General features: G+C 35.6%; 1 protein-coding gene across 4 annotated transcripts in view; it reads right to left on the bottom strand.

The window, feature by feature from the left end:
- MAGI2 (membrane associated guanylate kinase, WW and PDZ domain containing 2) overlaps positions 1-24,409 on the bottom strand; it is a 1,383,262-nt gene that overhangs the window by 990,135 nt on the left and 368,718 nt on the right. For all 4 annotated transcript variants that reach the window (XM_046021617.1, XM_046021618.1, XM_046021620.1 and 1 more), the window contains exon 2: positions 10,782-10,898. In XM_046021617.1, coding sequence (XP_045877573.1) covers positions 10,782-10,898 — 117 coding nt within the window. The remainder of the gene's footprint in view (positions 1-10,781; positions 10,899-24,409) is intronic.

The raw sequence follows: 24,409 nt of genomic DNA, 5'->3' as shown, positions 1-24,409 counted from the left end.
ACGTTTAAAATGTCTCATGCTATAAATAGAGTAGAACAATTACAGAATATACTGATAATGCCTAAGTATCTTGGTTTTCCAAAGAACAGATATGTCTCCCTGGTAGCTTTTATATAATCAGCATACTGTAAATCAATTCTTAGGAGCTTGAGCATAAATAGAAAAGTAAAAAAACCCTTACATTAAAAATGTACTGTAAATCTTTTCATTAATTTTCATAATAATCATTTATATTGTTAGTATTTGACTACAGATTCATCAAAAAGGAATTAAAACTTAGAATGGCCTTTTAAAAGTAATAAATTTAAGACACTGATACTATATGCCTTTTGGGTTATCATGGAAAGGAAAGTTGGTTAAAGGTGATTTTTTTTTCTTTCATACCAAAAGATCTTGGAGATACAACGTTTTCTGTAGGAAGATCAACATGTCCATTCTCCAGATTCTTAAGTGTTAAGACGGAGCTGTTGTGATTGCAGACACAGTGGCAATTTCTCAATTCTGGCTTCATAAATCATAGCTGCAGGCCTCAGAGGTAGCAGTTACCCTGGTAGGCAAGTTCTGTATTCTTTTGAGTATTGTTCCTGAGGATCTATTTTGCAAACTCCTTCTCTAAGTTTAACTGCAATTTTCTTTTTTTTTTTCTTTTTTTTTTCTTTTTTTTTTTTAAGATTTTATTTATTTATTTGACAGAGAGAAATCACAAGAGAGGCAGGCAGAGAGAGAGGAAGGGAAGCAGGCTCTCCGCCGAGCAGAGAGCCCGATGTGGGACTCGATCCCAGGACCCTGAGATCATGACCCGAGCCGAAGGCAGCGGCTTAACCCACTGAGCCACCCAGGCGCCCTAACTGCAATTTTCTTAACAGCTAATTTCCTAAATCTCTTCTTCCTTGCATGCCTCTATTTCCTGTCAAACCCTGAGTGACACATTACATACTGTTTTGCTTTAGGGAATAGAAAAACAGCAACAACCACCACCACCAAATCCTTTGACACCAAAAACAGTAAGAAGAGATGAAAGTGTGACAGAAGCTGCCCACTCATTGGCTCCTTAATGATTCAAGTTGCTCCACGGATACTAGATTTCACTGTGAATCTTAATCTGGGTCCCTTTAGTCAGAATTGGAGCAATTTCCCAGAAGCCAAGGAGGCTCTGTGAGCATATGTGGACCTCTCAATTCCATGTGTTCTCGGTGAAGGGATCAGACAAATTGTGCCAACTTGTGTTACTGTGGAACTATACTCGGAGAGTTAGCTGGAAGATTTGGGAACTGAAAAGCTGTCACTGGACTGGGCTACAAGTGACAGCTGAGTCCTTGGAGCACCAGATATATTGAGATGGCAGGAAAAGGCCCATTTTTTCCCCCATAAAATGTTATGAATTCTAAAGCAAATAACACAGTTGTTTCTGTTTTGGTTACTTCCAGATAGGAACAGACGAAGGAGGGCATGCCATTTTTGAATAATGTTGAATAATATCAATCAGCAACTGACCTGGGTCTTTCTGGAGCCTTGGTAGGACTGATAACAGTGGGGCTCCTGCACTGCAGTTTTGGGAATAAATGTGTGATTTAGAAGTCTTATATAATTTACTACCAATTTTCATGATTTTTTCTGCTTTTATGGAAACATTAGGTAAAAAACACAGATATACATCAAAGCGGTCTCCTATGTTCTAGCGCCTACCAAAATTTGTTCAGAACTGCAGAGGAAATCAAGTGACTAAGGATGGAACATGGTACATCTGATAAATGGATCTTGGCATCAGACAGATCTATACACTTGAATTCCTTGTCACCTATTTAGCAGCTGTGCTGTGGGGAGGGATTCTTAACTTCTCTAAGGCTAAATTTCTTCATCTGGAAATTGGGAACCACCACATATTTCCCATAGGGTTGCAAAAAACAAGGGGATCATTATAGTCCTTGCATGTAGATGTTTGGTAAATGTTAATTCACTCCCCACCCTCCCAACTCCATCTACTGCCCTTGCAGTGGTTTCCAAAAGAAATACTTTTATAAAATGCCAAGGTGAGGAACTGGGAACTTTTGTAAATACCTGTTTATAGAGCTTGATGTAGTTAGAATTTTGGATTTAGATTAGAATTCAGAGTATAAAATGCTGGTAGAAGTCCTGGTGGAGCTGAGGTTAAATAAGTATTTATAGGCGAAGTTTAGAAATGAAGGAAGCTTGTAGATAATGTAGAGTCCTTTGCCTATTTTATCTCTCTTCTTATAAGAAGGCTAATGGTTTAATTATTGGAATAATAAATTTATTAATTAATTTTTTATCCCCTTGCCTGTTTAAATATTCTACTATTTCTGGTGATGACATTCTAAAAAAAAAAAGACAATTTGGTACTTGATTGATTAATGGGTAATCAAGAGCCTCATGTCAGGATGAACTGACTTGACACTAGCCAGTCAATGGACCTTAACTTGAAAACTTTCCTAATAATCATCTATATCTATATCTATATATATATACATACACACATATGTATATATATATTTCTTTTTTATTGTGGGAATTTCTGTTTATATCTGCTTGGCAAAAAAAAAATGTCTTTTTTATCGATATAACTCAATTTATGCTCACTAGATACCATGCTGTTCTTTACTTTTCCTCTGTTTCTATCCTAGGAACATCTGTGAACCTCTTTGAATGTACCCTTATGGTGCTTGTGACTCCCCAGTACTTCTACTAGAGTTCTTCTCATGTAGAGGGTGTGGTGGGAGCCAAATCCACCTGGGATGGAATCTCTGTTCCTCCACTGAGTTAGTACAAATGTCTGACCTGTTACTTAACATTAGAGCTTCAGTGTCTACATGTATTTTCAAAAGTGGGGATAACACCTTCGAGGGATGGTGTAAGGATTCAATTAGAAAATGTATGAAAAACATTTGCACACAGGAAGTACTCTGCAAATGGTGGCTGCAATTTAAGAACTGTTCTGGTTGATGTTTGTGAGGTCCATTACCTAGGACTCTTGCATGGGCACTCACCAACAATTCTCCCATTGGGAATGCTAAGATGAACGAGATTTAGGACATGAAGTCTCAGCCTTCCTACAAATACTTAGGTCCTTTACTGATCTGCATGGTTTTTCATCAGTGTCAAACAATTAAAAAGAACAGAAAAGAATTCAGAATTCCTACCAAAAGTGAGAGAGGACAGATATACAGAGCTTGGCATTAGCTCCCCAATTCTGTGTTTTCTTTGGAGAACAAGTTAAGGAGTTACCACTTATGCATACAACTGGGTTGTGTTGAGCAGTAGGTAAATTCTATCTTCATTCCAACAGAGCTTGTGCAGATACTTGCTGATTTTGTTTGCATAAAAAGCAATATTCTTGAAACCTAGCTTTTAAGTAAGAAAGCTTAGAATAGGAACTGGGAAACTAACTGGAAATTGATCCTATTCTAAACATCTGACTTGCCTACTAAAGACAGGCTCTGTGGGTACTTTTTAATTGAATTAATTATCAATCCTACCTCACTTCTACCTTCTAATTACCATGAGTGAGAGACTCTACTGAATCTCCTGAATTTCTCAACTATGCTGTAAAGATTGCACTGAGCACTAATTTAGCCTCCCGTTAGCTAGATCTATTTGGGCGTTGACCCAGCACCATTCACTTGCCTAAGTGACATTTATTAAAGTTCAACATTAAAAGATCCCATATTTCATGTTAAACATCTTATTGTAAAAATTACAATCACATTTTCACAATAATATACCTCATGCTTCAGAAGTCTTTATGTCACATCTCAACTTATTACACATTCCAAAGGAGGAGAGCAATTTTAAAAGCTTTGTATTTCTCATTATGTTTATTTTCCTATCCACTAACTAAAACTGTACCATATTTCAGAGTTTCATGAATAGTGAAGGCAGATTTCAAGGAACATCAGACTTATGATGGCATCCTTAACTTGACATTCATAGAAAAATCTGAAAGTACACGCATGGCTGGTTTTATCCTGAACTGCACTTAATTTAAACCCAGCTCTTTATTTTTCCCCGAAGTGTCTGCTGTATTTGATATATCTTCAGTTTCCATAAGCTGTTTACACCTGCTGAATATCAAGGGCATTCCATACCCAGCATAATTTAAGCCAGTTTGATGAACTGATTTGAATAGCGATAATGTAAAGAAAAACAAGCCAACAGAAAAAGAAACTACAGCATTTTAGAGTAGAGAGAACCATTATAGAGTTATTTCTTTCATTCCTTTCCCTCCTTCCCCTTAGTTCACAAGGTAAGGCTTTTGCCAAGGTCCTATAGTTAGTTGGTGGCAGTTTAGTCCAGAACCAATTGCTCTTAATTCTTCGATGAGTGTTCTTTCCATAGTGCTATGTCGCCAAATAAGTAAAGCCAAGGGCTACTGTTACTCATCAAGCTCTAGCAATGCTAAACTACAAAGTGTAAATAACTGACTCATGAACTAGATATTAGAATATCAGTAACCACAATTAGTATTCCTTTTTTGTTCTTTTGGACAGATGCATTTGAATCAGAAATTGAGTGTTGTCCTCCAAATTTACAGCCTTAAAGTCCCATAAGAACACCAGTATGCTGGCCATCTGCCCACTGCTTTCCTTCAGCTACATAATCATCCAACAGCCTATGTCCTAGTCAACAACTTTGGAAACTGAGTAGATCTAAACCTGACAGAGTCTTAATTCTTTTTGCTCAAGAAGTGCAGTGGCATACAATAAGATATGTTGACCTCTTTATATACAACTGGGTTATAATTTTGATGTCTACAGGGAGCAGATTCTGGGCTCCATGAAAGATGAGCTATTTTCCACTGACTATGATTATTGGCTTTTCTGGAGGTGGAGAAAAGGCTTTAAGCACTCCCCTCTGATTCTTCTCTAAGCGAGCTGCTGGAGCCATTGAAGCCCAAGAGTATTCATACCATCTGCCTATCCCACCCATGGTCCACAAACCCAGGTTTCTTCTTATAAAAAGGAAAGAAAGAAATACAAACCAAAAGAGAGGTTGGTCACAGCCATACACAAAAAAGTTGATCCAATCAGGGCAAAGGGAATTTTATATGGTTTGGAGATTAGTGAGGTTGTTCACACTTGGTGTTTGTTGCTTTTTTTTGAGCCAGATGTGTTCCTTTATTCAAAAACTAGTGTTGGTGGTGTCAATTGGATAAATCAATACAATCACTTCTAATGTTTTTTGACTTTCCATTTAAGCAACTTTTTGAGCCATTTCTCTCCTGTAGTGTACTCTGTCAACCAACCCAATGAACGTTAATCTGACCAGGAAAGATGCACTCATTTTGCTCATTAGGAAAAAGAAAACGGAAAATGTATTGTACTTTCATGTATATGATGTAAAACTAGACCTTACTATTCTCAGTGGTAAGGGGCAGAGAGTGAACCTAATACAGCTTTCTATATAAAGTAATAACATATTTTTAAACATGTACCACTCAGGCATACATCTGAATGAGTAAATGAAGAGAAAGAAGCCTTTCAAGTATTTGCTACTGCTCAGAAGCTTTTGAAAATTTTCTTTTGAGCTAGTTTTCCAGGGAAGTGTGTAAAACTCTCAAGAAATTTAGTTTCATTTGTTTACAGATTTCCTTCTACTTTGTTCCACAATGCTAATAACCATACTTATTCTCTAATAACCCTATTCTAAACATTTAGCAAGAAATACAATTAGGCTATTTAAAAAAATAAAATTCATTTTTAAAGAACAAAAATCTGGCAACTTGATTCAGAAATAATTGCAGAAGAACATGATTCATATTCTAAAAGAAGCTTTAAAAGGAGCTTCTAAATCAATGATTCTTATTTGAAGTAATAAGGCTAAGGTTGAAACAGACATATAATATACATCTGTTGCTGTATGTTGGTTTAAAATTCAGTTGGATCTGGTATCTCCAGTTCTATGCCTGCATGTCTACCTATAATTCAACCTACCATCCCAGCACATGAACCTATACTGCTTAAAGATATCAGGAATAGTTAATTATATTCTTGATCACCTTTGACTCACAGAATTTCATGTCATTGGAAGAATATATATATATATATAGTTTTTGTAGTTTAACCCATAGGTGGATATCACTCTCTTTTCTTACTACATGCTTAGAACTATACTTTCGTGATGAAAATTACAAGTAACTGGAAAGATTCACTCATGCTCACAAAAACATATTGCCTTGTTGAATATTAACAAATATTTTTTATAAGCTTTTAAAAATATTTATTAACAAATATTTTTACTGACGTGTCTTAAGAATTAAAATTCTTTTCCTCTATGTAGTATACTAGAAAATTTTGCTCTACTTTAAAACTTTAAAAAAAAATTCAGACTTTTAAATAAATATGTGTTCAGCAGCTTCTCTCCATTAGTCCTCTCTGATCATTGTCCTATACAACTATGGGAATGGGATGTTGATCCCTTGCATATCTGTACCTTTTGGCATGTTGGTAACTGCTCTTCTTAAAAGGAAGCTGTTCCTGTAACTCTTAAAGATCCTGCTTCTATTTGCTTCTCTATGAAAGATAATTTAACATAACAGAAAATTTAAAATAATTTTTTCTTGATATTGCTTCTTTTTAACATGACATAGTTTATACTAACTTTAAGTGCTTAAATATGTAGAAACATCATTGTGAGTTACACCTCAATCAGCTCTTCCATAAACGCAATTTCTTTCATATCTTAAGTCTATGTTTTTCATTTTATCGCATTTTATGGAATAGTTTTAGACCTTTGGTTTCATTGATTTTTGTCTTTTACTTGGTATATACTGGTATTTCTTTTGGCTTCCAATAAATTTAAAATATTTTCCAATAAAACCATCTCACCAAATGATAAAGTATGAACTTGGGAGAGAAGTTTAATTTTAAGTACCTTCCATTTCATTTTGAAACTTTTAAAATTGGTCATTGAAGTTCTTCATGGAATCTAGTGTAATGGGGAAAAGCATCTAAAATTTATATCTGCTCTCATACCTGCCTTGAAAATTAATTTGTGTCTTTAATAAATATTAAGGATAGAAAAGACCAGTATTTCATCAGTAAATGAAAGTGGTTATTTTTTTTCTCATAGTTAAGAAGCACAGCCAATTTAACTGTGGTTGGTTAGATTCAAGAGTTAACTAAATGCAACCTTTAGGCTCAGTAGAATATTCAAACCAAAACACTCTGTTTTTACTTTTTAAACACTTGAAAATTAATCCAATATTTTTATGTATTAATTCCATTAAATTCTTATATATACTTTTGAATCTATATTACCCAAAGAACAACATATGCTGCCTTAACTTTGTATACTTAACATGTTACAGTGAAATAATCTTGTCTAATCTCTCAATAGATGCTACTATCTTAGTGCTTCTGAAATTGTCTTTTGTGTACTATTAAGGTAATTGAAAATCCTATTTGATGGATGTTCTGAACTCTTCTGAGTCCTTTATCTGTATACTTTTCCTAGTTAGTCTTTATCACATTCTAGATTATAACAGTAATGTCTCATCATTATTTACCCATATCTCCTGGAGTTCTATTACATAAAAATCCTATATAGCCTGAAATCTAAGAGTAGAAAATTCATTTACAGTATGTATTTTTTAAAAAATCAACTTTCACTTTAGGACACTTTAAGACTTTTACCATCCCCTCCCAGTCCCAATAAATCATACAACTAGCAATTAAAAGACACATATTTAGGTCCAAATTGAGGACTTCAATGGATACAAATCATACGATTGGCTTATGTTTTAGCATAAATATGGCTTATGTTTTAGCAAAAATATCAAGAGTTAGTTCCTAAGGATCTTTTCTCCCTAATTTAATTTGAAAGAACGAAGAACTGATCTAATGGAGGCCTCCATGTTCATATGCAGGTGGATGCTCATGTTCACCGCATGCCCATGTTCATATGCAGGTGGATGCTCATGTTCACCGCATGCCCAACAATCCTACATCTGTGATCATGTTCACCGCATGCTCCATGTTCATATGCAGGTGGATGCTCATGTTCACCGCATGCCCAACAATCCTACATCTGTGACCAAGTCCTGCCTTCCATGACTAGAGACACGGCTTCAAAAAAATGTATCTTTGAAGAATTAGGCCCTGAGATAAGATTCTGGGGAAACAAAATGAAAAGACTAAATGCAGTCAACTGTTTATGGGGCAGGGAACAGACTGATGGAATTTCATATTATCTATAGTTAAGGCCCAGTAGAGATCTGGGATGACCATCTCCCTCTCAGCTTGGAAATCGATCAGCAGCCAAACCTAGATTCCTTTTGGAAAGGGGTACAGGAGCCAAGCTGGCCACAACTGAATTTGGCTGAGTGTACAGGGGTGTGTGAGGCGAGGGTGTCCCTGGAACTCTCATCCCAGAACCCTCTCTTTTTCTAACTAGATACCAAGGAAATCTAACTCCAAGACTGTTCCTTTCCTCCCAGACATAGTTATTGGTGGTGGAGCAATGTGGTAGTTCGCAGAATTACTCAGTTGAGCCTTGCCTTGCAAAAACAGCTAAGCCATCCTTACGTAGTTACTACGTAACTACATTTTTTTTCATGGAGTTATCCAGCACCTATTCCGAGTGCCATTAATAGATTACACAAGAGGCATACATTTTAATGTATGCATTTATGAGAGCAATAACACGTACTTGAGTAATACCTTTTCCTTTCATGGTGCTGGGTTCATGAAAACCAATGAGAATTTTCTGACTAAAGAAAATATGTAACTAATGTTACTCCATACTCAAGGTCAATAGATAGGCTGGACACACACGTGAGTTTCTAAATAAAGCCATGATTTTTCACAGGACTGACACATTTTTGTTGCATACTCTGAATATGTGTGAACATTTTATTAAAAGATATACTGAATGAATATTGTGGATTATCCAAGTACAATCCATCAGTATAAAAGTGATTATAAGATCATATAAATCAGACTTATTTCTATCTTAGGGGCTTCTTCACCTTTATGCAAAGTTAAGAGCATACTTAATGAGTAGTATTACTGGAATTGGCTATTAGGAGTGGTGGCTACAAATCCAAAGAATAATTGTTTGATTTTAATATTTAGATTCATTGAATTTTTAATCATCTACTTTATAGGAGCTATTCAAGGACTTCTAATTGAATTTATGACCTAGTACTGAAATCGTATAACAAAACTCTTTATGTTTACTCATATAAGCCTAGTTATTTTACCCTTATATTTATTTTTCCTTCATAGTATTTCTTTGGTACTCTAAAGAAAGATGACTTATTTAAGAAGTTAATTAACTAATGCAAAATCTACTCCTATTATCTTCATATTTAATTAAGACTTCTTATTTATGTCATCGCCTTAGCAAGGACTACAAGTTATTCCTGAATGTCAGGCTCTTATCTATTTCCCTCAGCTTTTAAACATAATAAAGTGCCTGGGTTCTTTATTCAGTATTTCAGATCTCCTTTCTTTCATGTCACAAAAGATAAATGCACATAGCTGCACTGACAACATCACAGCTTTGAAAATGCATCCACCCCGTTACCTTATAAATAGTTCAGTCACTTACTTTAATCCATCTTCTTCTGGCCCTCACTCTAATGTCGAACTTACAAGTTTAAGAATGCACTTTTCTCAACTTCTAGCTTTAAAGCAAGAGCCCAACAGACTATTCACTTCACTACCACAAATGGACAGAGGTAGCATTTGGACTGACAAGATGTCAATCAGTAAGCACTCTCATTTAAGAATGCATGATAGTGGGGCCCTGATATTTCTATTTTGACGAACATTCAGTGTTAACAATGACAAAAGTCTACCCCTCCTGAGATGTGCATAGGTGAAAAGGGCTGGGGGCTGACTTTCCATTTTACTTCTCTCTGTGTTTTTAACATTTCAGTATAATCATCCATGATCCATACCTTTTACATAGTTCTTGTAGTTCAATATCCTCTCCCTGCAAATATATACACACTTTTTTTGTTTATTTATGCTAGCCAAGTTTTTCTTTCTTTAATATCAACTTTCTCGAGCCAATAACTTTGAGTTTATTAAAATTCAAAGAAGAACTAAAACAAAAGGGATACACACAACACTCACAGAGTTTCTGGAGATTGTAAAATCTCTGGGGGCCATGGGACATGAAGGAAATGGATTTTGATCTCTACTTAGGATGTAGGATCTGATTTGGAAAGTCCTTGAACCATCCTAAAGTTAATAGAAGATTATTAAATAACATGAAACAAGTACTAAAAAGTTGATGCATGAGTTTTATCATTTGACCAAGTCCTCTCTTTTGAAGTAGCAACTGCTCATAATCAAGGATTGTTGTTTTGTGGACTTCTATAGGTTGCATATAAGAAATTTGTACTCAATACTCAATGTTATCACTTTCTAAGAGTTACAGAACATTTAGCTTTACTTTTCCATGCATTTCTTTTCACTTGTGAGGTTTCCCTGCTGCAAACCAGAGAGATGAGGTTGGGAGTTACTGTGTAGATTCCATTTACAAAATATCTGTTTCAGCTAATAGACTTAATTTGCATTCTCCTGTCTCTCAGCGTGGAGTTCTACCACAATCATGATACATTCTAAATCATAAGCATCCTGGACTAGAATTAATATTTCTCAATACTTAGGTAAGAAGTAAGATAAGTTTTGTAGCTTGAAAATCACAAGTCTCTTCTGGCTACAACATCACCATAAACCACACAATGGTAGTTAAAAGCTTTTTCATTTAAAAATTCCATATCTCAAAAAAAGTCCATCGCTTGTTGTACTCACATGGCACCGTGCGGAGGTAGAGGTTGTCACGGATGATTTGCTGAAGTTCGTGGTCCACAGAACCCTTCTGAAATCGTAAGTTGAGGTAGTGACGAAGATCCTTATCAACAATTCCTCCTAGAATGATAAAGTTTCTTAATGAAGGATGTTGGAAAATATTTTAAGTATGTAATTTGATTCTGTCATAAATGTAGTCACGAACCCATTTCAAGATTTATTTGCTTATTTGAAAGAGAGTGAGAGAAAGAGAGAGAACATGGTGGTGGAGGGAGAAGGACAGAGGGAGAGAAGGTTTTATGCAGCCTCCATGCTCAGCACAGAGCCCGAGAATGGGGGCTTAATCCCTCCACCTGCGATTATCACTTGAGCCAAAACCAAGAGTTGAGTGCTCAACCAACTGTACCACCCAGGTGCCCTTCATGAACCCATTTCAACATTTACCTCTTTGATAATAAAAACATTTACTGAGATAATAATTGTCAGTGTTCTACAATGCATTCTTTAAACTGTTTTTCATTTAGAATGAAGTCTATGTTATGGCAAAAGATATGTGTTCCTCCTGAAATAATAGTGAAATGTCTCATTGCATGGCTGAAAAAGAACACCCTCCCCCGCAAGCTCCATTGTCCCTTTCCCCCCAGGCTCTGGCAGGCATCATTCTACTTTCTGTCTCTATGAATTTGACTATTGTAGATCTATCATATAAGTGGAATCATATAATACTCACCCTTTAGTGACTGGCTTATTTCACTTAGTATGTCTCCAAGGTTTGAGAAGATTTTCAAGTTATTCAAAGTCACTATGTATTTTTAGATAAGTGGGGTCATATGAAAAGCTAAAAGAAAAAAACCCTTATACAAATATTAATACTTTCTCCCTTTATATAATAAATCAAAATAATTTTCTATGTGCAGATATTTTTAACTTGGGACAAAGTTTGGAAAAATTTAGATTTTTAAAAATTATTATAGTTGTTTTTTAAATTATTATTGTTATTATTACAGAAATAATTTTAAGCCTATTTGCCATTATATTTTAATGAAAAATAAACTGGGCTATAGGTGAGAAAACTTACATTGTGCATCTATCAATGACTAATTCCATATCTAAAGGTAATTATTCTAAGTTATTATTTTATTTAAGTAGGTTCCACGTTCAGTGTATAGACCAGTGCAAGGCTTGAATTCATGACCCTGAGATCAAAAGGTGAGCTGATATTAAGAGTTGGATCCTTAACCAACTGAGCCACAAAGATGCCCAATGATGTTAAATTATGAAGAAAATTTCTTATTCTTATTTTTATTCTTATACTTAAAAGAAATCAAAATACCTACATAAAAATCCCTGAAAGAGTTATCTTTTATCTTTTCAAACATATTAAGCAACTGAGCCAAGACAAAAAATTATAGACTAGGAAATCTGTAATAATCATATAAATCACAGTCTCTTCAAGGCCTTTTGAATCCCCAAATTATAATTCATCCATGTATTTGCACCACCATGACCATGTAAAAATAGCATTCTGTGTGCATATATGCAACACAAACACCTCTTACACAAACAGTAAACATATTTGCAAACTACATATTGACACATTATTGAAATTTCTGACTCCATCGTTTCAGTTGTCTCCTAACCTGTTGGCAGAGCCTCAGTTAAAATGCCATAAGAAATAGTATCTTTAACTGAATTGACTATCACAATTCTTACTCTCCAAACACCATGTCTCATATATTTGAGCAAATAATCAGAATCTATTTTTCTTCCACCCAATAGATATGATAGCAGAAAACAAATGACATCAAAGTAAAACATACTGCTTATTGAGTGCACATAAATACTACATCCAGAATGCTTGCACATATAATTTTCCAAATTCAAAACAATTTCCTTAGTCAAAGAAGCAGAGCAGTCAGATAGGAAAGTCACTTGAAACTAATATCACACTTATCAACAATTACCTATTATTTATACTTCCAAACATCCTGCATTTCCATGTAGCTAGGACCTCCTGACAACCCTCTGAAGTAGTTAACAATTAGAAATCCTGAAATTCTGTTTCTCTGCGTTGGTCTTGTCCAGTCAACAGATCATGTCTACCTTTGCTGCTAATTCATTACAGCATAGAGCAACCATCATGCTTGCCTGTTCCCTGCTGTCATTTCTGCAAGGCTCTAAGTATACAGGTCCTTCAGCAACTGCACTCCAGCTTTCTTCTCTTTTCCTCTCTGTCTAATATGTGGGACATGCCAAGTGATGAGATGCTTTCTGGCAGCCCGAGAAAATGCTAACTATAGAAGAACAGATGTAGTTTGTCCACTAAAGTAAGCTAGAATCACTCACCTAATGTAACATGGATAAGCTCACATTTTGTCATCCAGGGTGATTCTTGTCCCTGAAAATGGATTATCAGTTGAAACCAATATTTTTTAACTACAAAAATACTACATTAGCCCTCTCAAAATTTGGCCTACTTAAGAAAACAATAAGAAAAGGCTGTCTGTTCATTCAGTGATTACTTCCCTCCCCCACCATGGAATTATCTGCTGAAGTTCCTGAGAATTATTTAAAAATTTCTTCCACTAATTAAAATGAAAGACATAAATGATTACAATTATTTTGGAAGGACTTCTCTTGACTCATATTTCACAAACACTTTACTTTTCTTCCTAATGTATCATAGCATCTTTCAAGTAAGGCAATTTTATTTATCCTTGTTATGGTGAATTCTGCTACTTGCCTACCAGTATTCTTTCCACTATCCTTTTTTTTTAATTATTATTAAGAAGCCTTAGTTTCAGGCCCAAACATGCTCTGCTCTAGGATATGGATCACAGTGATCTGAAATAGTCACAAGACCTAGTTCCTCACTTTCCTACCTGCCCTTTCAGTCTTCCATTGAGACCACACACAGAAGAAGGGTATTTCTTATTCACTGAACTAGACCAGATATCTGACATGGAGTAGTCACATTCTGACCATAAAGTGACATGCACAAGAGAAAAATCCAACATGCTTAGGAGATTGGAGTAGAGGTTAGAAACAACCTGGGTCCCTGACAGTTTTGATGAGCACCTAAAATAGTATCAGAAACTACATAACAAGATTTCTAGTTATATGAGAAAAAGTATATATTTATTTTCTGAAACTACTACGGTTTTCTGTTATCTGCAACTCTACATGATCCCAGTCGATATGTTTTATACATAACTATTTTATATATATATAACTGTTTTATATACATATATATATTTATAGAGTATGTATACACACAGACGCAGACACACACACACACACACTTAAAGGTACATTTTTCCTTAATTAGCAATTTAAATTAGAGAAGAATTAAGCAACAGGCAGTGAGGCCATGACTGAGCTGAAAAATAGCTCCTGGGTCTCAAGACTACCTGATTTCAGGTATTTAAGTTAACATTTTTAAACAATTCCACATGGTGAAGTGTTCAGTAAATATTATCTTCTATTAAAATAAATGAATAATCCGTCACATTATTTGCCATAGATATAATTTTTGGTTGTGTTGTTATTTTTTGTCTGTGGCATTTCCATTTTGTCACTTGTTAGTGACTTAGATTGCTGGCTTATCAGATGCCAACCCAATCATTCCATCAAGCAGCGCACCTGCCACTGCCAATGCCTTAGCCACTGTACTCTGCCCTTAAAAACCCCAGTGGCTCTTACTATTATATCTTAAAAATTATGAGCCACTTCACTTAACTGTGGATTTTTATCCATTTATTTTATAAAATAAAATAATTAAAAGATATAATACCTTCTCAAACAACATATTTGTCCATGAGAGATCTGGGAAGGATTTGAAACCAATGATTCTGCTTCTAAAGATCATGTACTTAACTTTCATAATCTATAGCCTGAGACCAAACTTCTGAGTCCAAAGTAGTCAAGTCTTTTCTCAACATGACCCCAAACAAGGTTTTGAGCCTGGCATCGAAGGATAACTTAAGAACTCTTAAGATAGAACTTGATTCAAACTCTTCATATTACAAATGAAGAAAGCAAAGCTCTCACAAATTACCCAACATGGGGTTCAGAGCAAAGATGGGAGGAGGACTGGGAGAATCATCAGAGAAGCAACTCCCATGGATTTTGTTGGGAAAAACTCCAAATGTTACTATTGGGAAATGGTCTGCATCTCTATGGTTTCTACAGTTTTCAGAAATGCCCCCAGTACAACTGCTTTGTCTCCTTTACTACTTGAATGCCCAGATTGAGGAAGCTATGGTAGAAGAGGCTACTTGGTTCAGTTGGAGAGAAACTCCTTGGTATATTTCCCAAGACAAATTGTCAGTCTTAAGCCTTGTAGATAAAGCCTTCTAAGATTGAGGGAGAAATACACCAGACTTTCCAATGTTTGTGACTGGAATCTGATTGCAACTACCTAACAAGTGTAGTCCCATCCCTCATTAGTGGGGACGGCTATTAGCTCAAACTCTCTCTTCCCTTGAATCAAGTACTTCGGCAATCAGCTTGCACCTTATAAGTTGAGAAGAGCAATTTACTGGTTGGGATGGTGCAGGGTACATAGAAGAGGAAGATGAAGATGACCAGCAAGTCAAAGTCTGGCTCATCCGATGACATCTATTCATCCTATTCATCCTAAGCTTCAGCCAATCAGGCTACTCTAACATTCTGTTGACCTGGGTTGTCTTTTCTTCTCTTTACCTCAGTGTTTTGCTTTTTCTTTTTTCTTTTTTCCATTCATACTCCAGCAGGAGTGAGCATTTGATTTTTTTGTAGTTTCTTTGTGCTTTTTATTTTGTACTCATCTTTGTGCTTTATGTTGTACTACTTTCTTTTGGTAACAGCACTTTGATTTCTTTTTTTTTGAGTGGCGATATTTCTCTCATTCTCTATAAATATGATTAGACTCTTGGTCAATCTGCCTTGCTCTTGCTTAGACAATCAAAATTTCTCTTCCAGGAGTTGGCCTTATCAGTGGAGTGACCCAAGAATGTGAATGCAAGTGCATTCATCCTGAAAGTGGCACCTTGAAGAATCTACCCATCATATTTGCCTCCTGGACACATAAAGCTGCACTTTTTTCTAACGTGCTTTCCTAATTTTCCCGTTGTTGTTTGCAACTGGAGAAACTTCATAGATAAGAATGCCTTCCATTTGATATTCCCAGTTGAAATATCCACCTTCAGCTTAAAATTATCCTTCCCTTGGCTTTTCTTGTGATCTTTTGGCCTTCACTTCCTCTGAAGTTCTATATCCTGGCCACATTCCCTAAGCATTCTGCACATTCTAACAGGCCATACAATGAAAAATGTGTCTACTCTATGGTGTATATTAAACTGTAAGCTCCCCAGGACAGGGAACTCCCTAGTCATTTTATATCTTCTCTCCTCTCCTCACTTTAGTCTCTAAAGTAATGCCTTCTAAAAACAGGAGGCCCCGTAATGTTTGCTGAATAAATAAATCACAAAGACTGTAGTGGAAAGAAAGCCCGACTGCAGATTAGGAAACTGAGTTTCAATTTCCACTCCAACACTTAATTCATTGAGTGGCCTTTCATTTCTGGGTCTCATTTTTCTCACTATAAAAGGTGGATGTCTTATCATTTTGGGCTTCTCAAACAGAATACCATTTAACTGAGTGGCTTAAACAGCAGGTATTCATTCTTTTACAATTCTGGACGCTAAGTCGAAGATCAAGAAGCTGGCAGTTTGAGTATCTGGTGAGGGTACACTTCCTGATCTGCAAGTGACCATCTTCTCCTTGTATCCTCACATGGCTGATAGAGAAATCATCTCTCTAAAGTTTCCTGTAAAGTTACTTAACTCATTAATGAGCGCTCCACCCTTATAACCTAACTACTTCTCAAAGGTCCCACTTCCAAATACCATCACATTAGAGGTTAGAATTTCAACATGTGATTTTTGGAGGAGACCAACATTCAGTCCATAACAGTATGTGTAGAACCAAATAAGGTCTCTACTAGATTTCAATTCTATGCTTCTATATAAAATGTTTACCAAGTGCATTTTAGAGTTTGGGATTTTTTTTTTTTTTTTTGTAATCAGATAATTACATTAATTTCATTAGGTATTTATAACCTCAGACCACAAGTTATCCCTAGTCCATAAGAAATAAAGCCATGGATAATCTCCCTAGGATACGTATTTTATTTTCTGAATTGTTCAGGAAGGTAAGAACATCAACAGGCAATTGATTTCATACACTGTCTTTGTCAAATAAGCAGTAAAATAAAATTTCTTTCTAAGTAGTAGACAGAAAGCTATCTATAGGAAACTGGAAGATGAAATTATTCTATCCATATCTCTTAAGCTATGCCTGTGACTAATTACAAATTTATTTTATCTCACTTTATTGGGTGGTGGAGAATTCAGGGAATAGACAATAGGAAATGATTATAAGGCTATGTCGCTATGTTCCTTTTCTAAAGATAGTTTCTGCTTGGCTTACCTCAAAAATGGAGAAATAAATCACAAGAAAGTTGATTGATTCTGTGAAGATCCACAGCCACAAAAGAGGTGACAGACATATCTAATCCAGTCTACCCGAGCAGGCTCCAACCCCTTTTTAGGTGGAAAATTGTATCTTTGGTTTCTGATGATCTAGAGGCCCATCTCATTTTCAGGCAGCTAGAGAACTGCACCAAATCACTGGGTGCATTTGATCTGGCCATTCTATAAATTGTGACCCAGTAAAACTGTTCTTCCCCCAATAATTCTCCTTTGCCTATTTTAAATAGGAGCACACATAGAAGACCCATGGTAACTCATTGTAGATGAATTAATCTGGTTAATTGCTTTTCCATAGCTGGAAACATTTAGGTATATGAAAATTTGTATCCCTTCCATATTTTACTCATAATACTAGAGAATACAGTCAATCCTTTTTATCATGCCTTAATATCCTTGTGTGTTTTCTTCAAACTTTTAGTAGCATTACATATTTTGTATAAGAAATGCAATAATAAAAGAGTCAACAAAATATATTAAGCAGTTGCACATCATTAGGAGATTCAAAACTAGAGAGAATAATTGCTGTTTCAGACAAAATGACAGAGATAAATGTAAGTGGTTTATAATATTCTCTAGCTCTATTGAAAATGGCTTTTTATCATTTCCTTCCCCCTACTACTGCACAGATGGGATATTAATATTGAGTTTCATTTTTCATTGTTAGCCTCGGTCTCAAAGTAAATGTTGGAGTTGTTCTTGTAGTTATGATTATAGGTTCCCATAGAGAAGAATACTTGGTACATGTGAATACTTGGTACATGTCTGGCATTGTGCTAAGTGCTGTACAAGCATTACCCTGAATTTTATGACCAAGAAATGTAAAGTACGGGCACATAGTTGAAACCAAACTCATGTGTATATAAATTTTCTACAGTATTTCAAGGTGGCTAATTCAGTGCAGGAATAGGGTATTTTCTATTAATTTCTTTGGCTCACCTAACTCTTAAACATTAGATGTTCTTTATAAAAAGCAGGATGTCACAACAAATTAAACATAACATGAGATAAAAGAACATATGGCCAAAAAGTAATCTGACCTGAATTCAATCTATTTTTTTAAAATCAGAGATTATATCACTATAAGTTTAAAGTGAAAAAAAAAATCTATTAGGATAGTTATGAATGGATTTGAAATCTTTAATTGAAGGTTTATAAAGTGCAACACTCTAAGGTTTCTATGTAAAATTACCAAGGTCAAAGAAAGAAACTATTGTCCAAAATATCTGCATAATTCATCAGGAAATTCTTTTTTCACTTGGGGTCTTGGTTTATTGCCTTTTAAACTATTTGCACAAATTTAAGCGTAAATTTTTTAAAAATGTGATGATAAAAATATCACAATTCTTTTTCTTGGAAAATCTAAGCATTTACCCACATTAATTTTTTTAAAGATGTTATTTATTTATTTGACACAGAGAGACACAGCAAGAGAGCGAGCACAAGCAGGAGGAATGGGAGAGGGAGAAGGGAGAAGCTTCCTGTTCAGCAGGAAGCCTGATGCAGGGATTGATCCCAGGACCCCTGGATCATGACCTGAGCTGAAGGCAGACGCTTAACTACTGAGCCACCCAGGCACCCCTACCCACATTAATTTTTAAAAGCATAAAACAAATTGCTCATACTAGGTATGCTTGAAACACATTTACTTATTGAAAGCGAACATGTGAATGATATTCAAACAATGAATGTCCAAGCTAATTTCATTTTATATTAGCAAGCTATTATCCTCAAGTCAAGTGAAAAATTATATTTTTAAAGAGGTGATATTGTGAGTAAAATTGATGAGTATTATCAGGAATAGATTTGTAAACATATGACGTTGTCTCCTGTTCTCAGGACTATAAAACAAGGTAAGTCATCTCACTTAATTTTTTGCTAACCTGCTGCAACTTAAAACTCCCAGATGACCATGGTCTACTCCAAATGTCTTCATGCTGGAAAGTGCCATGACATGGACCACACTGCCGAAACTGGCTTAAAAAAAAAACAAAAACCAAAAAATTTACAGCTTTATTTTTGAGCCCATTTTACTGTGACAATACAAAGAAATTCCCTGACAAACCTGGTTCCAAAGAACAGACTAATATATCCTCTATAGGCTGTGTCATGATGGGCCAGGACTAATGAAGTCATAAGAATTCTAGGCACATGATGTGAATTGCTACAGGCTGACTTCGAATAATGAGGAATGTGTTCCAAAAGTTTATTTGGAATGCAGGATTTTTTTTTCCCCACAGAAATAATGTAGCCTATTATAATTATGTCTTTGGCCCATCTATAAGTCTTTTAAATTAATTAGGCACCTGAAATACATTATTCATGGCATATTGGAAACACATAATTGTTACAATTGCCATGTATAACAATGCTTCCTGGGAGGTGGGGGCAGGAGGATAAGAGTTATAGTTCCAAGTTAGGCTGACAGGTTTTAAAATTCAAAACACATCTTTCAAGGAGAATTCAAATGGAACACTCAGCTCCAGGAACCTGGTGGGGATTCTTGCTGATATCCTTAAAGATTCCTCAGGGCAACAATGGCTTAGGAATAGGTAGAGGAGGAAGGACCCTGCTGGGAGGACAGTTGCATATATCCTTGTATAAATGCTTATGGGACCATGAGCATCCTGCTGATGTATTTCCTCACAGCCCTGCTCACCCCAAACTCTTTTTCTTCGGAGTTGCCCAGCCCTCAGTTTATTCTGAGGTCTTGCTGGCCTTCATTCGTGTTGCTATCATCTATCTATTTGATCTGATTTCATTATAAAATGGGCTGTAATCTCTTCCCCGATTTCCTATTTTAGAAACAAACACAAAATCATTTTGAAATATCTTGGGCATTCTTAAAAATGATTACAGCTCAGTTCATGATCTCAGGGTTGTGAGATGGAGTCCCTTATCAGGCTCCATGCTGGATGTGGAGCCTGCTTAAGATTCTCTCTCTCTATCCCTCTCCTTGTCTAAAAAAAAGACCTTTATTACTCATAAAATTATGAAAAAAATATCTGAAATGCCTTTCCCCACAAAAATTTGTAAGCCCCTAGCCATTTTGTCTACCCATCCCCCTCCCGTGTGCAATACCTAAGGATCGCATACATAGTGTACATTATAAACATAGTATAGACCCTGTAGGAAAGACAAGGTCAGTGGATAATAGTGGAAAATTGATGGTTACAAAGCCTGGAAAGTATTTTCAGATTGCATAAGGATCTAAGCTCACCTAACTCAGTTAAATATGTCATTTGAGGAACAGGACACCCATTTGTGTGCATGCATGCATAGATGCGTGTTAGGGAAGCAGAAGTGGGTGGACGATAAGAAGTAAGAAAATAGCCATTGGGGCTCTGACGATGGAGGCAGAGTAAGGAAGGACATAGAGGGAAGATTTCGTTATCATTCTTGTGAGCCTGGGTTGTTACTACTTTCACCACTGAAAACCAAGGCCCTGATCTGACTCAGGAGAGAAATGAGAAACAGGAGATGGGTTTGAGAGACTGAACCCAAATGATATCTGAGGAAATCATATCAGGGGAAAGGGAAGTGGGAGGAAACAAAACTCTCAAGCAGTGGAAGGTGGAAGAGAAAACCATGCCTGTTGCCAAATGGCCAACATCACTGTGCCTCCCTCAAATAGCTGAAACAGAAGTGTAAGAATCAAGCAAGAAGTAGAGTCAAAGGTCCTGAAAAAGAGTTGTATTATAATGGACTTTTACTGAATTATAAATTCAGTATTTATACTGAATTCAGTATATAAATTCAGTATTTATACTGAATTCAGTATATAAATTCATATATAATTCAAATTATATTCTCCAACTAGAGTTTTAGGAGCTATTTATACACTTGCCAGGCATAGTGCTATAGATTAGTAAATTCAATTATCCACACCTGAAGGCTATCAATTAAAATTTCCTAAAAATTCATTTTTAGACATCTGGGGCCATATTGCCTGTAGAATTATAGGGAAGACTGAGCCAGCAATAGGAAAAAAGAAAGAACGTACAATTCACCAAAGGCGTTCTTGATTGCTTTCCATCCCTGATTACTTATAAAATTGTGCATGATTTTTTAACTGATAAAAAGATATTTAGAGGTTGCCACCTTAAGCAACCCCAGCTCGTGCCTTGAATTGTTTGCAATAAAAACCTACTGAAAATATCTCTTTGAAGTAAACTTCCATTTTTACCAAAGTATTATTACTTATTCTTAATAATTTTTTATGAAAATGTTATGTGACTGTTTACCTAAAAATATATTTTGAAATCAAGAAAAAAATGTGGAGGTTGTAAACTTCATAGGAAATTAGTGTTTACTGCTTTAGGAAAGAAATGACAGCAGAGGAGAAAAAAAAATCTGATACCAGGGGAAATACATATATGCTACCTGATTTCACATTTTGGGGTGTTATTAAAGGGTTGGTTGTATTAAAAGGAGCTGAAGGTAAATACTTTTTGTGGCTAGGCCCAAGAAACAGTTATGCTGTCCACTAACATTAACCACAGAGCATCACCGTTATATTATGAAAATCAGAGGATAGTAGGGATAAATGTTTCTATTCTTCATTTGCAACAAACTTCATTTTCCTGCCTGGTGCAATTTTTGTTCTTTAAACCCTAGCACAATGCCTTAAAATTGATTTCTACTCAATAAATATTAGTTGAATTACATTCCTGCTCAATTGATGACTTAAATGGTTTTCCTAGTATTAATAAATGTTCCAAATATGTGAATGCAATAATACATAGCCAGTATGATTTACAGAAATTCAGAAATTCTTCCTGTCATAAAAGAGGGACTTATCATTACTATAGGTTTCTTTTTTGGACTGATACTGTGAGCTATTCACTAGGTCATAAAAGTGGCTTTTATTTAGTTTAACCCTGTGGTACACATATCTCATTTGAATGAAAGTTTGCTTTCTTTTGTCAAATAATCACCTCTATAATCTGAGAGATAATTTTGTCTCAAAAGTAAATATAAAAAACAAATATTTTGTAGTATGTTTATTTTATGCCTTAGGAAGTATATGACCAAGAATCCTTAATATTATCTGGGAAAATATTAATGTTGATCACTCAGCCGCATACTTTTATTATATACTCCTTAAAAGTATAACACAGCAAAGAACGACAATGATTTTAAGTCTCCATTCTGCATAATTATTTAAAAAAAAACAGTACAATAATTTCTAGTTTTTGATGAGTAACACTTTTTTTTTTAAAGTGTTTTTAAAAAAGTGTTTTTAAAAGGTTCGTTTATTTGAGAGAGAGAGTGTGTATGCAGGTGCATTGCAGGGGTAGGGGGGTGCAGAGGGAGAAAATATCAAGCAGACTCCCCCTGAACATGAAATCTGATAAGTATGGATCTCAGTACCCTGAGATCACGACCTGATCTGAAATCAAGAGTAGGATACTTAACCGACTGAGACACTCAGGCACCCCAAATGAACAACACTTTTAAAGGTAGTATCTAATGGCTAACTCTTGAAAAACCTGGAGAAATGCCTAGAATTTTCATTACCTTGAAAATAAAGGATCCATTGACCTGAGAATTATCTTTTTTTCGTAATATCAATATGGCAGTTATTAATTTTGTTAATAGTAAAGGTATTTGAAACAATTCATTAAAGAAGGCTGATTTTAGAGACGATTTACTAAAGATGGGTTTATATTTGACAAAAAATACCATTTTAAATAAAGACCCTCTCCAATGTTCAGTCTTCATTTATTTTGTAGCCATCATTATACTTGACTTGAAAGATTTACACTTTTTTTGATTCTAGGTTCAAGTCAGGTAATTCTGTTTTGCAGTGAGAGGGGATATCATTTGAGAACTAATTTTTAATTCAAATTTTTTATTGTAAAACACAGAATGTGAGGTCTAGAATAATAAAATTAGATTAAAGTTTCATTCACTCAATGTTAACTACGATAATATTATTATTCTTTCTGTGTATAGAATATTATTTATTTCAAAGATTTTTAGTATTTATCACTGCATTTGTCTGACATAAGAACTGTAAATGGCAAATAGAAGTAGTGTTTTAATTTACAAGTGATTAAAGCATTTCAGAGTTTAATTGACTTGGCTAAACATACAACAAAACTGCAACATTTACTTAGGTTTCTTCATTCGGTGCCAAACAATATCTCTGCCATGCTAGAAATAAGCAACTAGAAGGGAGAAGAGTGCACACACAAGAGAGCATATCCCCAAAGGAGATCTATCAGAATTATGTGGTTATTTTACATATGAATCATATGCCTCCCCATGTCTGGGGATTAGCCAGTCCTGCTGAGAGAAGTACATCACATCTTCCATGGTCCTGGGCTCAAAGAAAGCTCTGAAGCTCTGCTTGAAGTTCAGCCTCTAGATTTTCATACAAAATGCTGAACTTAAATTTTTTAAAGGTTTTATTTATTTATGTGAGAGAGAGAGTGCAAGAGAGAGAACAGGAGCCAAGGATGGGATGGGGTGAGGAGGGAGAAGCAGGATCCTCACTGGGCAAGAAGCCCAATACAGGGCTGAATGCCAGAACCCTGGGATCATGACCTGAGCCAAAGGTAGATGCTTAACTGACTGAGCCACCCACGTGCCCCCAATTTTTTTTTTCTTAAGACTTATTTATTTATTTAATTGAGAGAAAGAGAGGCAGAGAGAGTGCATGTATAGTGTACAAGCATGAGTGGAGGGAGGGACAGGGGAAAAAACTCTGAAGGAAAGTCCCTGCTGAGCCCCAACATGGGGCTTGATTGTATCCTAGGACTCTGAGATCATGACCTGAACCAAAATCAAGAGTCCCACTAACCCACCCAGGCACTCATTGAGCTTAATTCTTGAGAAAACAAAACATGAATGGGCAAGAATCGTTGACTGAAATGATGTGGATTTGGCCAAGGAACAATCAAAGATGCACCAAGATTTCCAGCTGAGTGAGAAAATGATAGCAACATTGACAGAGAATAGATTGCTGGGACAAGAAGATACTTTGTTTTGTTTGTAGGGGCATGGTAATGTGGCAGACCATGTGGAATCAATTACATATTGGATGAAAGAACAAACAAGGAGGTAAAAGGAGACAGAATCTACTGATGTGAGTGG

This window comes from Meles meles, chromosome 10 (assembly GCF_922984935.1).
Source record: "Meles meles chromosome 10, mMelMel3.1 paternal haplotype, whole genome shotgun sequence".
Taxonomy (NCBI): Eukaryota; Metazoa; Chordata; class Mammalia; order Carnivora; family Mustelidae; genus Meles; species Meles meles.
This window is presented reverse-complemented; position numbering and strand designations above follow the sequence as displayed.